Source organism: Petaurus breviceps, unplaced genomic scaffold (assembly GCF_028583685.1).
Source record: "Petaurus breviceps papuanus isolate PSGF00001 unplaced genomic scaffold, PetGlider_PUasm1.0 685, whole genome shotgun sequence".
Taxonomy (NCBI): domain Eukaryota; kingdom Metazoa; phylum Chordata; class Mammalia; order Diprotodontia; family Petauridae; genus Petaurus; species Petaurus breviceps.
The window spans coordinates 3,900,785-3,922,343 of record NW_027186455.1 but is presented as its reverse complement, the minus strand read 5'-3'; the positions used below and the strand labels follow the sequence as shown (position 1 = coordinate 3,922,343).

The window sequence follows — 21,559 nt, the reverse complement described above, 5'->3', positions numbered from 1 at the left end:
CTGGAAATCTTATTTTATTTTTTCCAATTACATGTGTAGATAGTTTTCAACATTCATTTTAAGTTTACCCTAATTAGTTTTTCTGAATCCTAACTTCTTCCCCAAAGGTCTATGTAATCTTCCTTGTTCTGATTCCTTTGGACTTAGCAGGATAACTTGGTGTATAGTTCAGTGTGTTCTCCATCAGAATCAAAGTTAAACTAATTGTGTCTGCTAATGGAGAAGAATACTTTGCAGGAACATTTGTTTCCCACAGGTGGCAGTATTTATTATATCTGGTTTCCCTCAAGCCAATGTAACAGATCACCATTAAGAACACAACTTCATTAACATGTGCAACAGTCCTTTCTTGATGCTAATTACGGCATGGTAGACATAGGAAAACATCTGTTCCAGGATTGGGCAAAGATTGATTTAAAAGAAATAGAACAGACTCTTGATCACAGTGATTAATCTGTACTTTCCTGGTTGATATTTAAAGATACTATTTTCCTATTTCCTTTTTAAAGTGGGATGTGCCTTCTGAAATGTAAGAAGGTTAACACCCAACAACTGTCAGTCTGCCAAGCCTGTAGGGTAACAAACTATCATCTTGTCCTAAAAGCTTCTACTTTGCCATATAGGGGCTGGGAAATTGGAGGTGAGATTTTTATCGTAAGAAAAGGATTTTCCCCCGCCAAACTCTTGAATTCTTGGTTTGGTTAATTGTGCTACCTTTAAAATCCAAGTATGTAGGGGGTTTTGTTGATACACATGAAGTTTCCTTATGTTGAAGTTTGTAGCCAGATGTAGTTTAAATATGATATTGCCCCCTTCTCTTTTTTTTACCCTAACCATTGAATTTATCTTATTTTTGTGGTATGGCCTAGTATGTAGAGTTCTGATCTTAGGGTCAGATTAAATGCTACCTCTTACACATTTTGGCTATTTATTTGACCATGTGACAAATCACCTAAACTTTTAACACCCAGTCTCTAGTGCCTTCCCCCATAATTTTAGCTGTGTCTATTTTTTGTATGCCTATATAGGTACATGTTGTTTTTTCTGATAGATTATAAATTCCTTGAGAACAGGACTGTTTTGTACCCACAGCACTTAGCATAGTACCTAAGCTCATAAGTGATTAAATAATTGCTTGTTGATTGACTATAAGTTATGGATAAGTTTTACTGATCTTAATTGGTGGAGAGATTTTCCTATACCCATAAGATCATCCCAGGTGTTGCAGATCAAAATGACAAATATGTTATAGGAAATTATATTCTTGAGCCTGAAGATGACCTCTTCAGATACTTGTTCTTAGTTTCACACTCCTTGGGAGCCCACTTCAGAGAAGCAAGATTACATGACAAGCTCTTTTAAACAGTGGGAATTCAGGATCCTTAATTTGGAAGTTTTACACATCATGAGTAAAACCTCAGAAAGGTTTTTAGTTCTTTTTCTGCCTTATTTAAATAGGATTACAAGCATAAGTTCAAAATGACAGTCTCCTTTTAATGAACTGGCTACTTGTTAGCTTTTCTATCTTTTGTTCCACAATCCTCTTAATGTCCTCAGAAAACTCTGGTGAGGTTCAGAACTCTGAGAAATCAAAACATCTTATATCTGAAGTTATCATCGTTAGACATTTTACTGCAGTGCCACTAAAATATCAAAAGAAATCCATCTTGTGCGTTTATTCTCATTCATTCCAACAAACGTGAAAGCACCTCTCAAGTGCAAAGCATGTTCTGTTGTGTGTGGTATCTTAGTTCTCAGAATTTTTGCTCTGAGCTATTGAGACGTCTCGTCTGCTCACTGTGTGATGTTCACTCTCTAGGCTCTTACAGCGCTACTGTCCGATGATAGCAAGTTCGGCTTCATTGTAATAGACGGCAGCGGTGCGCTCTTTGGCACTCTGCAAGGAAACACGAGAGAAGTCCTGCACAAGTTCACTGTGGACCTCCCAAAGAAACACGGTAAACCAGGAGGAGAGCGCGAGCTCGCTTGTCTTTCCCCTAACGGTAGCAGGGAAGCCGAAGTCGTGTGAGCAAAGAGCAGCAGAGCGAGCTACTAACACGTTGCAGGGCTGGAGATAACTGCCGAGTGATTGAAGATGTGATTTTTCCTTTCTGAGACTTTCAGAATAATTACCTAGAAATCTGAGGTTTAAACCCATCTTATTAAAGGCCAATCGTTTAATCTAGTCGATAATAAAGAGTAATAATCTCGTTTATTTGACTGCCTGTAGTCTATTTGAGGAGTCAATCAGCCTGGTAGTTTGCTTTTTTTTTTTTTGGGCTTTTCTTGGAAATCATTACTCTATCTTACACTTTATCTCTGTTTCAAAGGTAGGGGAGGTCAGTCTGCCTTGCGTTTTGCCCGTTTACGAATGGAAAAACGACACAACTATGTAAGGAAGGTAGCAGAAACTGCTGTGCAGCTGTTTATTTCTGGGGACAAAGTGAATGTGGCTGGTCTCGTTTTAGCTGGATCAGCTGACTTCAAAACTGAACTAAGTCAATCTGACATGTTTGATCAGGTGAGTGAAAGAGGGGAGCTTTTATGTACCTTAGGGTTAAGAGTTCTCATGAGCCTTGGCAAATCAGCATTCTGACTTATGCATCTAGTATTTTTGGCAGCTAGAGAACCCAGTTTCAGTGATAGCTAGTGTCAGTATTATGGCTTAAAAAATAGAGATTTAATCTTAAAAGGAATTCTTCCCTGTTGCTTATGATTTGTTCTGGGAGAAATTAAGGAGATTCGAAGATCTGGATTAGAACAGGAGATAGGAGAGGCAGATGGTTAAGGGAGTAGCACACAACAGTGGTTTAGAAATTATGCCTTATTCCAAAGAAACAAGTGTCATTTTGTAAAGGGTCACTCATTTGTGTTAAAGAGCTTTGCTTTCCCTATCCTTTTCTGATTTGTGCCTTGCCATGGCTAAGATCATTGTCCCTCTTTGCTGTTTCTCCATTTCCACTTCTTATAATACCCAGGATATCCATCCATGCTAAAATAAGGGTAAGCATTGACACATTGGGTCTGAAAAAAAATGAGGATTGCAAATGCTTTGAATCCTCACTAAGATTCTGGTTCAATTCAGAGGTTCCCTGATCAGAAAGGTCTAGTTTGTAACTTTTTAATGGATCATCAGGCCCTAAAACTTTATCACCTGATAGCCAGCCTTCTGGGAAAAGCTTCTCTGTGCTTCATTTGGCCACAGGCAGCAGACATGGTCAGTCACTGGGACCATTCTCTTAAGACTTTCCAGTTTGGTAGAATCTGGCAGAACCTTCAAGAACTCAAGGTCCTTCCACACTAGAATAGGGGGGTGATTCTTGCTTGGGTATGGGTTTCCTTCCAACTCTGGGATTGCTCAATTGAGCTAAGAGAACCTGGGTTCAAATCCTGGCTCAGCTGTTTAGGAGCCATATGTCCATGGACAAATCAGTTTTCTCATCTATAAAGTAAAGGAGTTGGAATAAATTGCTTTAAAGTTCTCTTGCTCTAAAGCTATGAAGTTGTAATCATGTTCCCAATTTATTAGGTAAAGCCACAAAGATATTTTGTATGTCATCAGAGAGCTTAATAGGAAGAGATAGCTTTCCCCACTCCAAGAGCAAAGCAATTCTATTTGTGTTTAAGCTCTTTGAAGGTCTCCAGAATAGGCAGAGAGACAGTCAGTTGTGGTTGACTAGGGAAGTCTCTCTAGCAGTGTATTCCATAGTGAAAGCAGAGCCTGCACTCAGTAAACTGGACCTATCTCCTTTCCTCTACCCCCAAATTCAAACTTACTGACCCAGTGATCATAATGCCGTGCTTTGAAAATACTGATGATGTTTTTTTTATTTGTGTCAAAGCGATTGCAATCGAAAGTTTTAAAATTAGTTGATATCTCCTATGGTGGTGAAAATGGATTCAATCAGGCAATTGAGTTGTCTACTGAAGTCCTCTCCAACGTGAAATTCATTCAAGAGAAGAAACTAATAGGTATGGATGGAATGTAGCTAATTTCCATAGTATCCTTAGGGTTTTCCCTATACCAGTATTTTCCCATCTTTGAAGCAGGTTACTTTTTTGCTTCAAAGGTATAGGAAGGTAATAGGAAGGAATAATTAGAAAATAAAGTAGGGTCCTGTTAGAATAATGTTCTTGAAAGGTCCCTTTCAACTATTAAAATTCTTTGAATCTGAAGATATAAACAATAAAAGTGTTTCATGGTGATCCTAGCCAAAGAATTGCTCGTGTATAACACTGTCCCCAGAGCACCAATACTCCCTTTCGTGTATCATTCTGTAAAAATTTGGCCATTGCTGGGGTGGGGGGTTGAGGGGTGGGGAATCATCTTATGCCTTATTTTCAATGTGTTGTAAGCTTTATTTTTTCCTCCAATGATTTGGGCTGCATTTGGAAAGGTGCAAGTTAATTTATATCTTCACTGACTATCTGCCTTCTCCGTTCCTAACTATATGCTGCAAAACACTCCTGAAGACAGTAGTATAACCATACTGATGAGCTCTACTACAAATGCATGTTTTCTAATCCCAACTGGGCCCTCACTACTGCATGGCATTCCTTTTATTCTTCCCTGCTTGACTATCACATTGTCTACAATATCTGTTCAAGGCCTGTGTCCTTAAATGTCACCTTTCTCTCTGTCTTCTGGCTTTACTGCAGAAATGGAGACCAACCATCTTGAGCTCCCTATTCTTGTCCACTCTGCACTTCCTAGCAAATCCATCTTCATCTTCCATTCTCTTCTAGTCTAGTTCTATTCTCAGATGAAGACTCTTTGCCAAGTGTAAAAATGCTTCACATATTTCTGATCCCAACTGTCTCACATCTCTAGGAACTTGCCCCTCCAGTCATTCCCCTTTTATCTTATCTACTCATTACTTACCTTCCATATATAAACATGCTCAGATATCCCTGGTTCTTAAATGTTTATTTAAATGTTTACATTTCTAAAGTTATCCTTTAATCCCTCCTTTTAATATCCAATCCCCTGGAAAAGATAGTTTACACCCATCTCTGTTTTTCTCACCTCTCTCTCCTCAACCCCTTGTAGTTTGGCTTACATACAACTTCACTAAAACTTTTCTCTCCTGTTAACTGCTAAACTCAGCCTTTTTAAAAGTCCTCAGTCATCTTACCTCTGCAGCTTTTGACTATTGACCTTTCCTTCCTCTTAGATCCTATATATTCTCTTGGCTTCTGTGACACTGATCTTCCTTGGTTCTTCCCTTACCTGTCTGACTCATCCTTCTTGGTCTCCATTACCAAATCATCCTTTCCCATATTCTATCCACTAAAACTCTATCCTGGAACCTCTTTGCTCTCTCCTTTGGTCATCATAACAGCTCCTGTGGTTTCATTTATCTTTTTATATTAGACTTATACAACTAAAAATATGTCCAGCCTTACTCTGTCTTCTGTCCCATATAGCCAAGTACCTACTTAGACATCTCTAACTGGTTATCCTATAGGCATCCCAAATTCAAAATGTTTTCAATGGATTTGTTATCCTCCACCCCCCAAAAGAAATCCCTTCTCTAAACTTTCCTTTTTTTTTTTTTTTTCCTTTTTTGGTTATCACCACCATTTTCCTAGTCACTCAGATTTAAAACCTTAGAATCATTCTTGATTCCTCTCTTCCTCGATCTCTTTATCATGCATCCCTCCCCTTATCTCCATTCAATCTTTTTCTTAGTTCAGATCCTCATCACTCTCCTGGACTATTGTGATAGCCTTCTAATTGATTTCCCTGATTTTAGTCTCTTCCTTCTCCAGTCCTTTCTCCATAGAGCTGCCAAATTTTTGTTTCTAAAAACAAATCTGACCATGTTACTCCACTATGAAAAATCTTCAATGGCTTTCTATCTGCTTGAGGACAAAGTAGAATTCCTTCAGTGTGCATTTAAATTTCTTTGCAATCTGGCTTCCACTTATCTTTGTAATCTTATATGATTTCCCTTCATTTTCTGGCCATTATAGGCAAACTGACTGCTTGCTGTCCCCAGTTCATAGTGGTTCACCTATCTATGAATGAGGAGTTGTCAGTGTCTGGGATCCATGGCCTCCTTATTTTTGCCTTGTAGAATTGTTAGTTACCTTCAGAGCATAGCTCAGGTGCTATTTCCTGACACCTTTTCCTGATCCCTCTCTTAAAATTACTTTGTATATATATATATATATTGTATTAATTGTTATACATGATGTCTCACCCAGTAGAATGGAAGCTCCTTGAGGGTAAGGATGGTTTTATTTTTATCATTCTATCCCCAGCATCTAGCCAATGCTTTATACATAGTGGGTGTTTAATAAATGTTTGTTGGACCATTCAATTGACTTATCCTCTTGGGCATCTTCTAATTGTAGGAAGATACTTTGACGAAATTAGCCAAGATACCGGGAAGTACTGTTTTGGAGTTGAAGACACACTAAAAGCTTTGGAAATGGGAGCTGTAGAGATCCTGATAGTCTATGAAAATCTAGATATAATGAGATATGTTCTTCATTGCCAAGGCACAGAAGGTATGATAAGTTAATAGAGTAATGGAGTTTTGCTTTTTAGGAATTCAGGGTGGCTGGGACAGGCTTAAAGGTTGACTTTATTGTCACTACTTCTCTTCCACCCCTTCTATCTTACTTTTTCCCCTCTCCCCTTTAATTAAAAAAAAAAAAAAAAGATCCCTGTCCAAGCACTGCTTGCTGGTTATTTTTTTGGCCAGAAATCCTGAGGGTCTTTCCTCTCAGTTTGATTTTTTTTTTTTTTAATTAAATGGGCCATCCCGTGACTCACTTCTTAAAGAGGCTTATTCACTGAATGATCGGTGCCTCACTGAAAGTGAGAACCTGAAAAGACCTTAGCTTAAAAGGACCAAGGACTCCCATTGCATCCTGGGCCATCTCCAGTCATCCTGATGGATATCTTTGGCCACAGGACCCTGATGGTTCTAGAGGAGAAAGTGAGAACTCACTCAGATCAAAGTCAGTTTCAAGTCATGCCATCATCTCCCTGATGTCATAGTTCTCTTAGAAAACAAAGGACAAACCACAATCACAACCACCACAACTCTCCAAAAAAAAAAATCTTTCTTTTCTGAAATAAGTACATATACACACCTGTGGATTTTTTCTCAGTAATTATATTCTTTTTCAACCAGTGAGGTAACACAGTGAATAGAGTATTAGGCTCTAGCTAACATTAGTTAAGGAAGTCCTGAGTTCAAATAAGATCTCAGATTACTTCATAGCTATGTGACCCTGAGCAAGTCACTTAACTTCAGTTTCTTCATCTGTAAAACAGGGATCATAATAGCACCTACCTCCCAGGATTATTGTCAGGATCAAATGAGATAGTAATTGTAAAATGCTTATTAGCACATAGTAGGTGCTATTTAAATGCTAATTATTAATTATCTCATTAGGGACAGGAATAATTTCTTCTGGAAGGTTTTGTTTGTTTTATATATTTTGTTTTGTATGTTTTATGTATTTCCCCTTAACTCATTGCCAAATTGCAAGTTCTTAATACATCCTAAAGGGGTGTTTAGGTTAATATATAGAGCAGTTTCAGAACTTCAACTTCGCCTAGTAAATCAATAACTTTGATTCCATCAAAACTAGGCTTATTTTTCTTCTTTTTCTTTTTTTCCTTCCATCTCCCAAAATCTATAGAAGAGAAGATTCTGTATTTGACTCCAGAGCAAGAGAAAGATAAATCTCACTTTACAGACAAAGAGGTATGTATGGGTCTTTGGTTCCAATCTCTTGCCATAGCTAGCTATTTGACTTAGAGTGACTCTTTGGGCCTTAGTTTTCTCATCCATAAAATCAGAGGGTCCCTGCTGTAACATTCTCATTGTTTCTTGGGTTAGCAAACATTGGATTATTAAAATTCTAACTTCAGTCTTCTTATTTAATATAGTGCAGTCTTACTTGCAGTGTGAGGACTTAAACCTAAGTCTTTTTGTGGTTTAATTTTGTTTTTCAACTGGCAACTGTCAAAACCATTTGGCAGAAATTAACTTGAGGCCACCATCTTACCCCATATGCCACAATAAGCACGGAGTGAATATAGAACCTGAATTTTAAAGATCATGTCCTAAAACATTTAGATGAAAACCAGATCAGGTACCTGTCACAACTTATGTCTAATGACTGAATTCTTAACCAAACAAATGAAAGAAGCAATCACAAATTGAAAAGCTTTTGCACCAGTAAATTTGTGAGAGCAAGTTTATGATAGGGAAAAGCTATTGATTAGGGGAAATCTGTGCATCAGATGTGTGATGGACTTGATATCTGAACTGACACATGTAAAATCTCAATGGATAAGTTGTGAAAGAATATAAACAAGTAAAAGAATTATAAACTATTTCCTGCACACTAACTAATACATTGATAATGTAATTGTGGATGGTTCAGCCATTCTAAGAAAGGAATATGGAATTGTGGAAAGTGACTTGGAAGTTTACTAAAATGTGTATCATTTAAACTAGAGATCCTAAGCTAGGCATGTACCCTAACAAGGTCAAAGTTATAAAAGTCCCATACAGGAAAGTATATATATATATAAAGTGAAGAGATGGGAAAATGAATTTCTATCCCGCCCCGCCCCCCCCCCCCCCCTTTTTCTGTTTTGTTTTTTGGAGGGGGGAAGCTAGGGCAATTGGGTTAAGTGACTTGCCCAAGGTCACTTTCACTTGTGTTAAGTGTCTGAGGTAGGATTTGAACTCAGGTCCTCCTGACTCTAGGGTCGGTGCTCTATTCACTGCACCAGCTAGCTGCCCCTTATTTCCCTTCTTTGCAGAGGAGGAAGACTACAGGAATGGAATATTGCATATAATGTCACACAAAGTCAGTGAATGTCTTCATTAGTTTTGCTTAACTATTTTCTTTTTTTCTTCTCTTTTGTTACAGGGCTAGCTTGCTTTGGGGTGGAAGGAGAAATGTATTCAAAATTGAAGGTTATAGAATAAAAGAGATTACATTAAAAAATGTTTAAATGATGAAATCTTTTTTTTCTGTCACCTTCGTTTCTGAATGCATCACACCTCCTCTCCTACCCACTGAACACTTGTAGTGATAAAAAGGGGTAATTCAGCATCACAAATCTACTGAGTCTAATAGTCTTTATCCATAGTCCCCCATCTCTGCACGAGGATTAAGTAGATACTTTTTCAAAGCCAAGCTTCTTAAAGTTGCGCAGTGTTCAATTTGGTACTTTGATATTTTTTCCCTTTTCATTGTTTCAATCATTGCATATTATTATTTTCCTGATTCTGCTTACTATTATTCTATATCAGTTCATATCATATCCTTTCCCAAGAGTAGGAAAATTTTATACAGCCAGTCACAAATAAATTCTTCGTTCCTCTTTATCTTGGTCATCTAAAACCTAAATCTTGGGTTGACTTCTTCAAGTTAGGTATTCATCATATATCTAAAGCTTGAGGTGTTTGATCTGGTATTGGCTTCACAGTCTGGTTTCCCTCAGACAGCTCGCCTTCAATTCTAAGTTTGAAGGCCTCATTCTTGTGTGTGGCTTCTCCAGAAAAGCTGCTTGGGAGAGCTACTCTAGGTATCCTAGTGCTGCCTGGGACGCTTCAAGTAGTTTGACTTAGGGAGCAAGCAAGGAGAATCATAATTTGAAAAATTGCTGTGTGTGTGTTAGAAGACTGAATTGTGTAGTGTCCAAACTATTGACACTATACTGTTTTGAAATCTGAGAATATCTTTTGATATGGCAAAACTCTAGAAAAGTTTTGCTTTACTTTCCAGGTTTAGAAATTTAGCTGGGAAGGGAGCTGACGCCCAAGCCAGACTATCTTCGTGATTGTCTTTGTATTCCTTGGTCTTCTTCTACAGACAGGACAGGAACATGAGCTAATAGAGAGTATGCCACTATTGGAATGGTTTGCTAACAACTATAAGAAATTTGGAGCAACGTTGGAAATTGTTACAGACAAGTCACAGGAAGGATCCCAGTTTGTGAAAGGATTTGGTGGAATTGGAGGTGAGAAACAAATTTTAAATACGAGATTGTGGTCTCCAAAGTGCTTGTTCGATGTCCCAGTTTCAGATATTGCTCAGTCTTTGTACAGTTGACTTAGTCTCAGGGAACCTAGCTCTTTGTCTTCTGTGTTTTCATCTTAATCAGCCTTTTGGTGGGAGTGGGGTGAGAAGCTGGGGAGTGGCTTATGGAGAGTCTCGTATTTCATATAAGCATCCAAACTGAAGAGGAGCCTAAAGGAGCCAAGGAGTTGGAAATTTGGCTTGAAGTTCTTCCCTTTGGCTAATTTGGCTTCTCTGATTCCATAGCAAATCTAGGCTTCCCTGTCTTTCATGTTGTCTGAAAACAATAACTTATTCTTTGTTTGTTACCCCAGGTATCTTACGGTACCGAGTAGATTTCCAGGGAATGGAATACCAAGGGGGAGATGATGAATTTTTTGACCTTGATGACTACTAGGTAGTCGACCTGGGTCCGGCAAAACGTGCCTCGCCCTCCAGCATCCAACCCAAGGAGCAAATGCGTGGTGGAAACAAAACAGATCCCTGCCTTATGATTGGAACATTTCCAGAACTTGATCCATGAGCATTGGATATTGAAAACAAAACAGAAACAAAAAAACCCAACCCTACACTTTGATTTGTCATGGTGTCAGTGCAGCAGCAAACTACTAAGTTCCTAAATGCCACTTTGGACTAATTTAAAAAAGAATCGCAGTTTTTACTTTTACTCAATGGTGAAATTGGTTGCTCTTGTATTTTATGGAAAAAAAATGATTTTTTTAACCTTCATACATAGAAGCAAAAATACTTTAACTGCTGTAAAACCTTCAAAAGTTAATAGAAGTGAGATCAGACTGGTTTGTTTCTTATTTTGATTGGAGAAATTTTCAATTGCTGCATTTCGCGTGACCCATTTACATGGCATTCTCAGCTTAGACTGCATAAGAAGAAATATATGTGGTGAAATATTGGAACCATTTCTCTCTTGGTCTCTGTTTAATGTTGAAAGGGTAAAATAACAGAAGGCAACGTCAGCTTCTTTCCCCTAAATCCACACCCCACGTGCCCCAAGTGGTCAGTTCAGAGGGTACAAGTTGCACTGCACATTCAAACTGACTTAGGAATCACTGGGTCACTGGACTGTTTACTCACATCTGTTGTGCAGAAGCATTTGTGCCCAAGTGTTAGGAGCTCTCATCACTGTATGCTCTAAGGGAGGGTGCCCAGGATCTTAGCCTGCTAGAAACTAGTTTGGGGGTAGCGGGGGGGGTGGGGGATGGGGGGGAAATAATGGGGCACTTGTGCTGGGATTGTGAGAAATAAAACATGCAATTTAAGTGGAAGCAAAGTAATTTAAAGAAATTTTTATTTTTTACACTCGGGTCTATTCCTTGGTAAAGGGAGGTGGTTGTGTTTTCCTTGTGTTGGGACAGCATGAGATTATGTGAATTTTTTGATTTAAAAAAAAAAAACGAACTGAAAGATGTTTCACAGGGACAACAGATAAGACGTGTATGCCTGTGCATGTGATTAGAAACCCCCAAACTTTCTGGTGGGCCTGGAGCTTCTTTTTAGAATTTGGGACGCACAAACATCATTCACATGGGAAGTTGGGACAAGGGGCTGGGGAGGGGCAGGACCCAGCTCCTGGCATCAAGGACTTAACCATGTTGGATCCAAAAGTGGCCCCCAAAATATGAAGCCTGAGCTTGATTGCTGGGGAGTAAGTTGGACTTGTACCCAGCTCATGTGCAGTGCTGTGGAATGCCCAAGAAGGTAACAGTGGATAAAGTGTAGAATGTACCCCGTGATAGCAATGAATAAAGTGTACCAAATGGACTTTGAGCCAGTGGTTTTAAAAGTCAATGTGGTATATCCCCCACGTACTGATGGAGAGTAGTGGGCTTCATTTGGTTTTCAGATTGGGTACTTTTCACACTTTAGTGCCTGACTGCTTCTTCACTGACTTTTGACTCAGTCACTCGTAGCTTTATTGGTCTGAACCAACTCCTTGTTCCGAGGTTGCAGACTCGCTTATCGTTCCAATAATCCTGTTTCACTTGAATGAAGGGAGTATGTCTTAAAATGTAACGCTTCTGGTTCTCACACTGTACTCTGAGGTCCAAATGACTGTCTTGTCAATGTGTAACCTGATGTGTCAATCTCCCAGTAAGAGTAAATGTTTGGGTGTTCACTGGATTGGGAGGCTTCACCAGAACAGGCTTTTGCTTTGGGCTCTGCTGTTTATTTGCAGAAAACCCAAATGTGAACAAACTCGCTCTCTTCGCAGCAGTACCTTAGGATTTTGCCATTGTAAATGGGTCTAATGTGATATGACAAGACCAGAAAAATTGGATGTAAATTTACATATTTGAATATACTGCTTGTTGTTTCACATGATACATTTAGGGTATGCAGCTCCTTTTTTTGTAGTTTTTATTTTTACTATTTAAGTTTGGAAATGATGCCAAATTTTTGTATTTCTTTAATCAATGTGTTCTCTTCGGTGATATATATTGCATTATATATTGATGTGTGTATCAATATATACTGATATGTATTACACTTACACATACACATACGAGGGGGTGAAAATCGTAGCCTTCACATTCTATATAGCCTCTGCAGAGAGATCTTAAGCAGCAAAATCTTGGTGTTGTGATGTACAGAAATGGAGAAGAGTATTAAACCATATTTAAGAATATAATATTGTGTGCTTGAGATTTTTTAGGATTGGTACTGGGTGCTGTTGTGGTAGGAGGGTGGGGTATTATCTGTTGAGACCCACATTCCAGTTAGTGCATGATGCTTGGTATTGTATTGGCTTCTTTCCTAGGTTTTGGTCTGAGACTTCTATTTCCAACAGACTCATGATCCTGTGATTGGGCAGGTAGAGAACTGTCCTGGTGAAGTGTTGTGGTTGGGGAAGGACAGCTGCAGTTCTTTTAAAGTTGCTCTAGCTTCTGGATTTTTTTAATAGGCCCAAGTAATTCCAGAGTGCCTCTTATTTTACGATATGGTCCTTTTCATAGACCTAAGTGGCTAGTCATTCTCACATTGGAGAACAAGATACCAAGGGTAAAATTTTCCCATCCACCCCATTCTCAAGCCTTGTCTAAAGCAAAGAATAAAATAATTTTCAGTACCATTCCCAGGAGTTAAGAGTAGGAAGAACGGCTCTTGTCCAAGCCCACTGGGTAGTCAAACAAAATTCTCCAGTTAACGCTTCTGAGACACTTCCCATGGGCTAACTTTACATAATGTGTGGTTTGGCCTTCAGAGTCTGAGATGTAAGCAAGTGAGTGCCCAGGAGTCCTGAACAATAAAATATTTAAATCTCTTTAGGAATTCACAAAACATTGGTATGAAGAAAAAAAGCTTGGTCATTATTTTGAAACCCATTTCAATTGTTTGAATCCTGGTTCTATTTCACTTTACATTAGTTCATATAAGTCTTGTACTTATTTTATGTTTTTTCAAGTTGTTTTCCACATTTTATTTGGTCCTTACAGTAAAAAAAAAAAAAAAAACGGATACTGGTTTCTTGGTTTGAGGTACAAATTTTGATTGACTAATTTTATGTAAAGATTTTTTCCTCTTTGAGACCATGAAACTTCTAGACTGGTTCCTGAGACCCAGATCTGAAGCCCAACATGCCCAGGACCAGAGTGGAAAAAAGTAAATCTATTTTAAGGATGGCACACCACATGGAGGTTCACTGTCAGGAAACCACACTAGTCCAATATATAGGTCAAGCTTTCTGGTACACTCTTGGAAATCTCATGGCACAGGTCTGTTCCCTAGCTCATGTTACTTCCAGCCTGGCACTGTGTCTACATGGCTATGAGCCAGGACGAAATTTCAACCCTGGGCCAGCTTTGCTCTTGCTGCCAATTAGAATGGGTGCCAGCTGTCAGGCCTCCCATTTCTCACCTGTCAAGCTCCACCCCTACGGTGTGACATCTCTTCCTCAAGCTACAAGAAACTTGGCTATTAGCCTGGAAAACAGTTCTCTTAGGAGAACTACAAAGGTCCCACGAGTCAGTGAGGAAGCCCAGGTTATCAGCAAATACCCAAGAATAGTTTGCACAGATAAAAGCTTTAATTAGTCTGGAAGAGAGTTCTCTTAGGAAAACTACAGAGGTCTCATAAGTCAGTGAGAAAGCCAAGGTTATCAGCAAATACCCAGGAATGGTTTGTACGGATAAAAGCTTATATTATGGAGGAATTTAAATATATGTGTGTATATATGAGATACGTACATATTTTAAGGATACTACCGCCTCCTTCCCAAAACTGTTTCTTAGCACAATACTTTGCAGATAGGTACTTAATAAAGAGGACAGTTAGGTGGAATAGTGGATGGAGTGCCAGGCCTGGAGTCAGGAAGACCTTTGTTCAAATTCAGCCTCAGACACTGGCTCTGTCACCCTGGGTAAGTCACTTAACCCTGTTTGCCTCAGTTTCCTCCTCTGTAAAAATGAGCTGGAGAAGGAAATGGCAAAGTACTCCAAGTATCTTTGCCAAGAAAATCCCAAATGTGACTGAAACAAATGAACAACAACAAAAAAAATGTAATTAAAAAATAGCTAACACAAAGAACTTATGGTTTGCAAAGTACTTTACATACATTATCTTGTTTGATTTTCACCTCAATGTTGATCTCAGTTAAAAATCCTAGGACTAGCAGAAAGGTCTCCCAGGAGCTATTTGGCACAGGTGGCATTGCGCTGGGGACCACTAGATGGCGGTGCAGCTAAGGATTATGGAGGTGTATTGAAGGCATTAGAAGTAGAGGTTTTCAAATCTCAGGAGCCCTTTACACTGAACAATTATTGAGGACCCCAAAGAGCTTTTGTTTGTGTGTGTTATGTCTATCGTTATCTATCATATTGGAAATCGAAACAAAATTTTAAAACATTTAAAAATCTATTACATAGTAACATTTTTTAATAAGACAAAATTTCTGAAACAAAAATTTAGTGAGAAGAATTGCATTCTTTTCCGTATCCTTGCTCATTTCTTTAGTGTCTGTTTCTGCATTCAGTTTTTTTGTGCAATGTTGTTTTGGTTGAAGTACATGAAAATCCATCCCCACGGAAATGTTACATTGAACAGAAGAGGAATTGTTACAGGCAAATAAAATCTTACTATTGTGAAAAATATTTTTAACATAGACTGCCTGAAAGTGTCTTGGGAACCATGGACCCCACTTAGAGAATCGCTGGGGTAGAGGAATCCAAGGCAATCAGTTACTAGACATCTAAGTATTTACTACTTGCTAGGTACTATGCCTTATGGAGATGCAAAGAAAGATAATGACAACTCCTGCTCTCTAGGAATTCACAGACAACAAACTAACAACTATGTAACTTGTACAGGATAACTGGAAATAATCAACAGAGGGAAAATACTAAAATTAAGAGGGATCAGGATCTTGTAAAAGGTGAGATTTTAGCTGGAACTTGAAGGAAGCTAGGCCAACCAGGAGGAGATGAGGAGGGACTTTTTCCAGTATGGGGGACAGGCACTGAAAATGCCCAGGGATGCCATGTCTTGCTTGAGGAGCATTGAGAAGGCCAAGATCACTGGATTACAGAGTATGTACATTGTGGCTAGGGAGAAAGGGTAAGATGTAAGAAGACTAAAAAGGTAAAGGGGGGAGGGAGGATAGATGGGTTATGAAGGGCTGTAAAAGCCAGAGAGGATTTTAGGTTTGATCCTGTAAGTCAGTGGTGTCAAGCAGAGATGGGTGGGGGCAGAGGCAGGGCCAGGGAACCACAAAACTGTACATAATGATCCCTGGTGACTGTGTATTAACTTAGAAAACCACATATTAACATCTTTTATTTTAATCTGGTTCCCATTGCATTTGAGAGTGTCACATGGCCACATATTTGACACTTCTGCTATGGGTGACAGGGAACCAGTGCAGTTTTTTTTTTAATTTAGTATTTTTACCCAGTTACATGTAAAAACAACTTCTAATATTTATCTTTAAAACCTTGAATTTCAAATTTTCTCCTTTTCCCTCCCCTTCATTGAGAAGGCAAGCAATTTGATATAGGTTATACATGTGTAGTCATGCAAAACATTCATAATAGTCATGTGAAAAAAAACAGACAAAAACAAAACCTCAAGAAAAATAAGGTAAAAAAACTAGCATGCATTATATTCAGACAATATCAATTCTTTCTCTGTGGATGGGTAGCATTTTTTATGTCCTTCAGAATTGCCTTAGATCGTATTGCTGAAAATAGCTGTCATTCACAGCTGATAATCTCACAATATTGCTGTTACTTTATATACAGTATTTCACTTTGCATCAGCCCATGCAAGTTTTTCTAGGTTTTTCTGAGAGCATCCTGTTTGTCATTTCCTACAGTACAATATTATTCCATCATAATCACATATCACAACTTGTTCAGCCATTCTCCAACTGATGGGCATCCTCTCAATTTCCAATTCTTTCCTCCCGGAAAATAGAGGATATAAATATTTTTGTACATATAGGTCTTTTTCCTTTTTTTTAAATGTCTTTTGGGATACCAACCTTGTAGTGGTATTGCTGGTTCAAAATGTGTGCATGGTTTTATAGCCCTTTGAGCAAAGCTCCAAATTGCTCTATGGAATGGTTGAATCAATTTACAACTCTGTCAACAATGCATTAATGTCTCCTTTTTCCCACATACCCTCCAACATTTGTCATTTACCTTTTCTGTCCTATTAACCAATCTAATAGGTATAAGGTAGTGCCTTAGAATTATTTTAACTTGCATTTCTCCAATCAATAGAGAGTTAGAATATTTTTCATATGGCTATGGATAGCTTTGATTACTTCATCTGAAAACTGATTATACCTTTTGATAATTTTTTTAAGAAAAACATTTTTTTGTCTTTATTAATTTGTTTCTTTACTTTGAGTTTACAAGATTCAGTTCCCCAGTTCTTTGAATTTCAAATTTTCTCCCCCTCTTTCCCCTGCCCCCCATGGTGGCATGCAATCAACTATAGGATCTTCAAATAGTTTCACATTAGACATTAGTCAGGTTATAAAGAAGGATTGTATCAGATGGAATGAACAATGGGAAAGAGGAAATAAAACCAAACAAGAAAAAGAAAGAGAGCAGGTAATTTGCTTCAATCTGCATTCAAACTCTGTTCTTTCTAGTTCTTTCTCTGAATGTAGACATCTCTCTCCATCATGAGTCTTTTGGAGTTTACTTAAAGCCCTGCATTTCTGAGAAGAGTCCAGTCTATCAAGGTTGATTGTCACACATACTTTGTATCTGTAATTGTGTACAAATTTTTCCTGGTTCTGCTCTTCTCACTCAGCATCAGTTCGTATAAGCCTCTCCAGGTACATATGAAGTCCATCTGCTCCTCGTTTCTTATGGCGCAATAGTATTCCATTACATTCATATACCATAACTTGTTTAGCCATTCCCCAATTGATGGGCATCCCCTTAATTTCCAATTCTTTGCCACCACAAAAAGAGCTGCTATAAATATTTTTGTACATATGGGTCTTCCTCCCACTACTATGATCTCTTTCGGATACAACCCTAGAAGTGGTATTGCTAGGTCAAAGGATATGAAATTACTTATAGCTCTATGGGCATAGTTCCATATTTGCTCTCCAGAATGGTTGGATCAGTTCCCAACTCTACCAGCAATGTATTAGTATTCCAATTTTTCCACATCCTCTCCAGCATTTATCATTTTCCTGTTTTGTCATCTTAGCCAATCTGACTGGTGAGATGTGGTACCTCAGAGTTGTTTTGATTTTCATTTCTCTAATAGTGATTTAGAGCATTTTTCTATATGCTTATAGGTATCTTTAATTTCTTCCTCTGAGAACTGCCTGTTCATATCCTTTGACCATTTACCAATTGAGGACTGACTTGTATTCTTATAGATTTGGCTCAGTTCTCTGTATATTTTAGAAATGAGGCATTTATCAGAGACATTGGTTGTAAAAATTATTTCCCAATTTCCCACTTCCCTCTTAATCTTGGTTACATTGGCTTTGTACAGAAGATTTTCAATTTCATGTAATCAAAGTTATCCATTTTGCATTTTATAATGCTCTCTAATTCTTGTTTGGTCATGAAGTCTTCCCCTCTCCATAAGTCTGACAGGTAAACTATTCCTTGCTTTCCCAGATTGCTTACAGTATCAACCTTTATACCTAGATCATGCACCCATTTAGACCTAATTTTGGTATACAGTGTTAGATAATGGTCTATGCCCAATTTCTGCCATACTGCATTCCAGTTTTCCCAGCAGTTTTTGTCAAATACTGAGTTCTTATCCCAAAAACTGGGGTCTTTGGGTTTATCAAAGAGTAGATTATTATAGTCATTGACTGCTGAGTCTTGTGTACCCAGTCTATTCCATTGGTCCACTGCTCTATTCCTCAGCCAGTACCAAGTAGTTTTGATGACTGCTGCTACCTTTTCATCATTTATCAATTGGGGAACAGCTCTTATTTTTATAAATTTGACTCAGTTTTCTATATGTTTGAGAAATGAGGCTTTTATCAGAGAAACTTGTTTCAAAATGTTTTTTTCCAGTTACTATTATTGCTAACTATTTCCCTCTAGCTATTCCCCCTGCCCCCATTTATTGTATTCTCTCTCTCCTTTCATCCTGTCCCTCCTCAAGAGTTTTGCTTCTAACTATCCCCTCCCCCAACCTTCTCTCCCTTCTATCACCCCTCCTTTCTCTTATCCCCTTCCCCTCCTACTTTCCTGCAGGGCAACATAGATTTCTATACCTGATTGACTATGTATGTTATTCCCTCTTTGAGCCAGTTCTGATAAGAGTAAGGTTCACTCACCTCCCCCCCCTCCAGCTCCCTCCTCTTCTCCACTATAAAAACTTTTTCTTGCCTCTTTTATGTGAGATAATTTACCCCATACTACCTCTCTCTTTCTCTTTCTCCCAGTACGTTCTTCTCTCACTCCTTAATTTTATTTTTTAGATATCATCCTTTCATATTCAAGTCATACCTGTGCCCTCTCAATATATATTCCTTCTAACTACTCTAATAATGAGAAAGTTCTTATGTGGTATAAGTATCTAAATTACATGTAGTAATGCAAACAGTTTAACCTTGTTAAGTCTCTTATGATTTCCCTTTCCTGTCTAAACTTTTTAGTTTCTCTTGAGTATTGTATTTGAAAGTTTTTTTTGTATTTGAAATTTTTATTCAGCTCTGGTCTTTTCATTAAGAATGCTTGGGGGTGGCCAGGTAGCACAGCAAGTAAGAGCACGGGCTCCAGTGTTGGGATGACCTGGGGATCGAATCTGAGCTCAGATACTTAGCACCACACCCAGAAATAACTGGCCATGTAACCTTGAGCAAGTTACTTAACCCCGATTGCTTTAAAAAAAAAAAAAAGAATGCTTGAAAGTCCTCTATCTCATTGAATATCCATTTTTCCCCTGAAGAATTATACTTGGTTTTTCTGGGTAGGTGAATTTTGGTTGTAATCCTAGCTTCTTTGCCCTCCAGAATATCAATATTCCAAGTCCTCTAATCCTTTAATGTAGAAGCTGCTAAATCTTGGGTTATCTTGACTGTAGCTCCACCATACTTGAATTGTTTCTTTCTGGTTGCTTGCAATATTTCCTCCTGGAATGTTGGAATTTGACTATAATAATCCTGGGAGTTTTCATTTGGGGATCTCTTTTAGAAGATGAGAAATGGATTCTTTCAATTTCTATTTGCCCTCTGGTTCTAGAATATTAGGGAAGTTTTCTTTGATAATTTCTTGAAGGGTGATTTCTAGGCTCTTTCTTTGATCATGGCTTTCAGGTAGTCCTATAATTATTAAATTCTCATTCTCTCTCCTGGATCTATTTTACAAGTCAGTTGGTTTGTTTTTTTGCTTTTTGGAGGGGAGAGGGCAGGGCAGTTGGGGTTAAGTGACTTGCCCAAGGTCACATGGCTAGTAAATGTTAAGTGTCTAAGGCTGGATTTGAACTCAGGTCCTCCTGACTCCAGGGCCAGTGCTTCATTCACTGCGCCACGGAGCCACCCCAAGTCAGTTGTTTTTCCAGTGAAATATTTCACATTGGCTTCTATTTTTTCCATTCTTTTGGTTTTGTTTTATGGTTTTTTGATTTCTCATAAAGTCATTAGCTTCCATTTGCTCCATTCTAATTTTTAAGGAATTATTTTCTTCAGTGAGCTTTTGGACCTCCTTTTCCATTTGGCCAATTTTACTTTTTAAGGCATTCTTCTCATTGGCTTTTTGGATCTTTTTTGCTATTTGGTCTAGTCTTTTTTTAAGGTATTATTTCTTCAGTATTTTTTGGTGTCTCCTTTACCAAACTATTGACTCTTTTCTCGTGATTTTCTTTCATCATTCTCATTTCATTTCTCTTCCCAATTTTTCTCCTACCTCTCTTACTTGATTTTAAAAATCCTTCCGTGGCCTGAAATCAATTCATATTTTTCTTGGAGGCTTTGGACATAGTTGCTTTGACTTTGCTGTCTTCTAAGTGTGTGTTTTGATCTTCCTTGTCACCATAATAACTTTCTATAGTCAGAGTTTTTTCCATTGTTTGCTTATTTCCCCAGACAATTACTTGACTTTTAACTGTTTCTTTAAGTAGGGTCTGCTTCCAGGGTAGAGGACAAACTGTCCCAAGCTTCAGGGGTTTTGTGCATCTGTTTTCAGAGATACTTCTGGGGAGTTCCATATTTTCTTCCAAGGTGAGCACTCTTTTCTGCCCTGGAACTGTGATGAGGGTCCCCTCTCCACTGTAGCCACAAGGTCTGCTATGCTAATGCTCCTCCTTGCCCTGGGGCTACCACCCAGGACTATGATCTGCATCCAAATATGGGAAAAGCAACAGAGTCCTGCCTCAGTGCCAGAAAAGAGACCCCTGTAATCTCCTTCTGACCAGTTGTTTGACCCTTTTACCATCTGTGGGTTGAGAGCTCTGGAAGCCATTGCTGCTACTGCTGATTGAGTCCATTCCAAGGCATGCTGCTGGTTTGCTGGGCTGGAGCTGTGCTGGCATGAGCTGGGCTGGACTACACTCCACTCTCACTCAGGTGTGACAGACCTTTCCTGCTGACCTTCTAAGTTGTGTTTGGCATCTGGGGGGCTGAAAAGTATGGAAACTGTCACTGCTGCCAGTGATTCAGCCACCTGGTGACCTGCTCTGGGTTTGCTGGGGCCTTGTCTGAGCAGGGTTGCACTCCTTTCTAACAGTGGTGCAATAGACCTTTCCTGACAATCTTCCAAGTTGTCTTGGTCTGGAAATTTGTTTTGCTCCATCTTTTTGTGGTTCTGCTGATCTAGAATTTGTTTAGAGTCATTTTTTAAAGGTATTGGAGGGGCTTAGGGGAGAGCTCAGGCAAGTCCCTGCCTTTAATCTGTCATCTTGGCTCTACCCCTTCCCAGTGCAGTTTATTAGTAAAGGGAAGAGAGGCTGATGTGGCCATACCTGAGTTTCAGGGAAATTACTTTGACAACAGAGTGAAGGATGCTGGGCTGGAGTAGAGAGAGACTTGTGACCAGGAGACCAACCAGCAGGC

At 38.7% G+C, this 21,559-nt stretch overlaps 1 protein-coding gene across 1 annotated transcript in view; it reads left to right on the top strand.

Moving 5' to 3' along the window:
• ETF1 (eukaryotic translation termination factor 1) overlaps window positions 1-12,709 on the top strand; it is a 39,109-nt gene extending 26,400 nt beyond the window's left edge. The window contains exons 5-11 of the mRNA XM_069104309.1: window positions 1,820-1,958; window positions 2,331-2,521; window positions 3,843-3,972; window positions 6,361-6,516; window positions 7,663-7,727; window positions 9,856-10,003; window positions 10,377-12,709. Of these exons, the coding sequence (XP_068960410.1) occupies window positions 1,820-1,958; window positions 2,331-2,521; window positions 3,843-3,972; window positions 6,361-6,516; window positions 7,663-7,727; window positions 9,856-10,003; window positions 10,377-10,459 (912 nt within the window). The 3' untranslated portion in view covers window positions 10,460-12,709. The remainder of the gene's footprint in view (window positions 1-1,819; window positions 1,959-2,330; window positions 2,522-3,842; window positions 3,973-6,360; window positions 6,517-7,662; window positions 7,728-9,855; window positions 10,004-10,376) is intronic.
• Window positions 12,710-21,559: the final 8,850 nt, after the last annotated feature.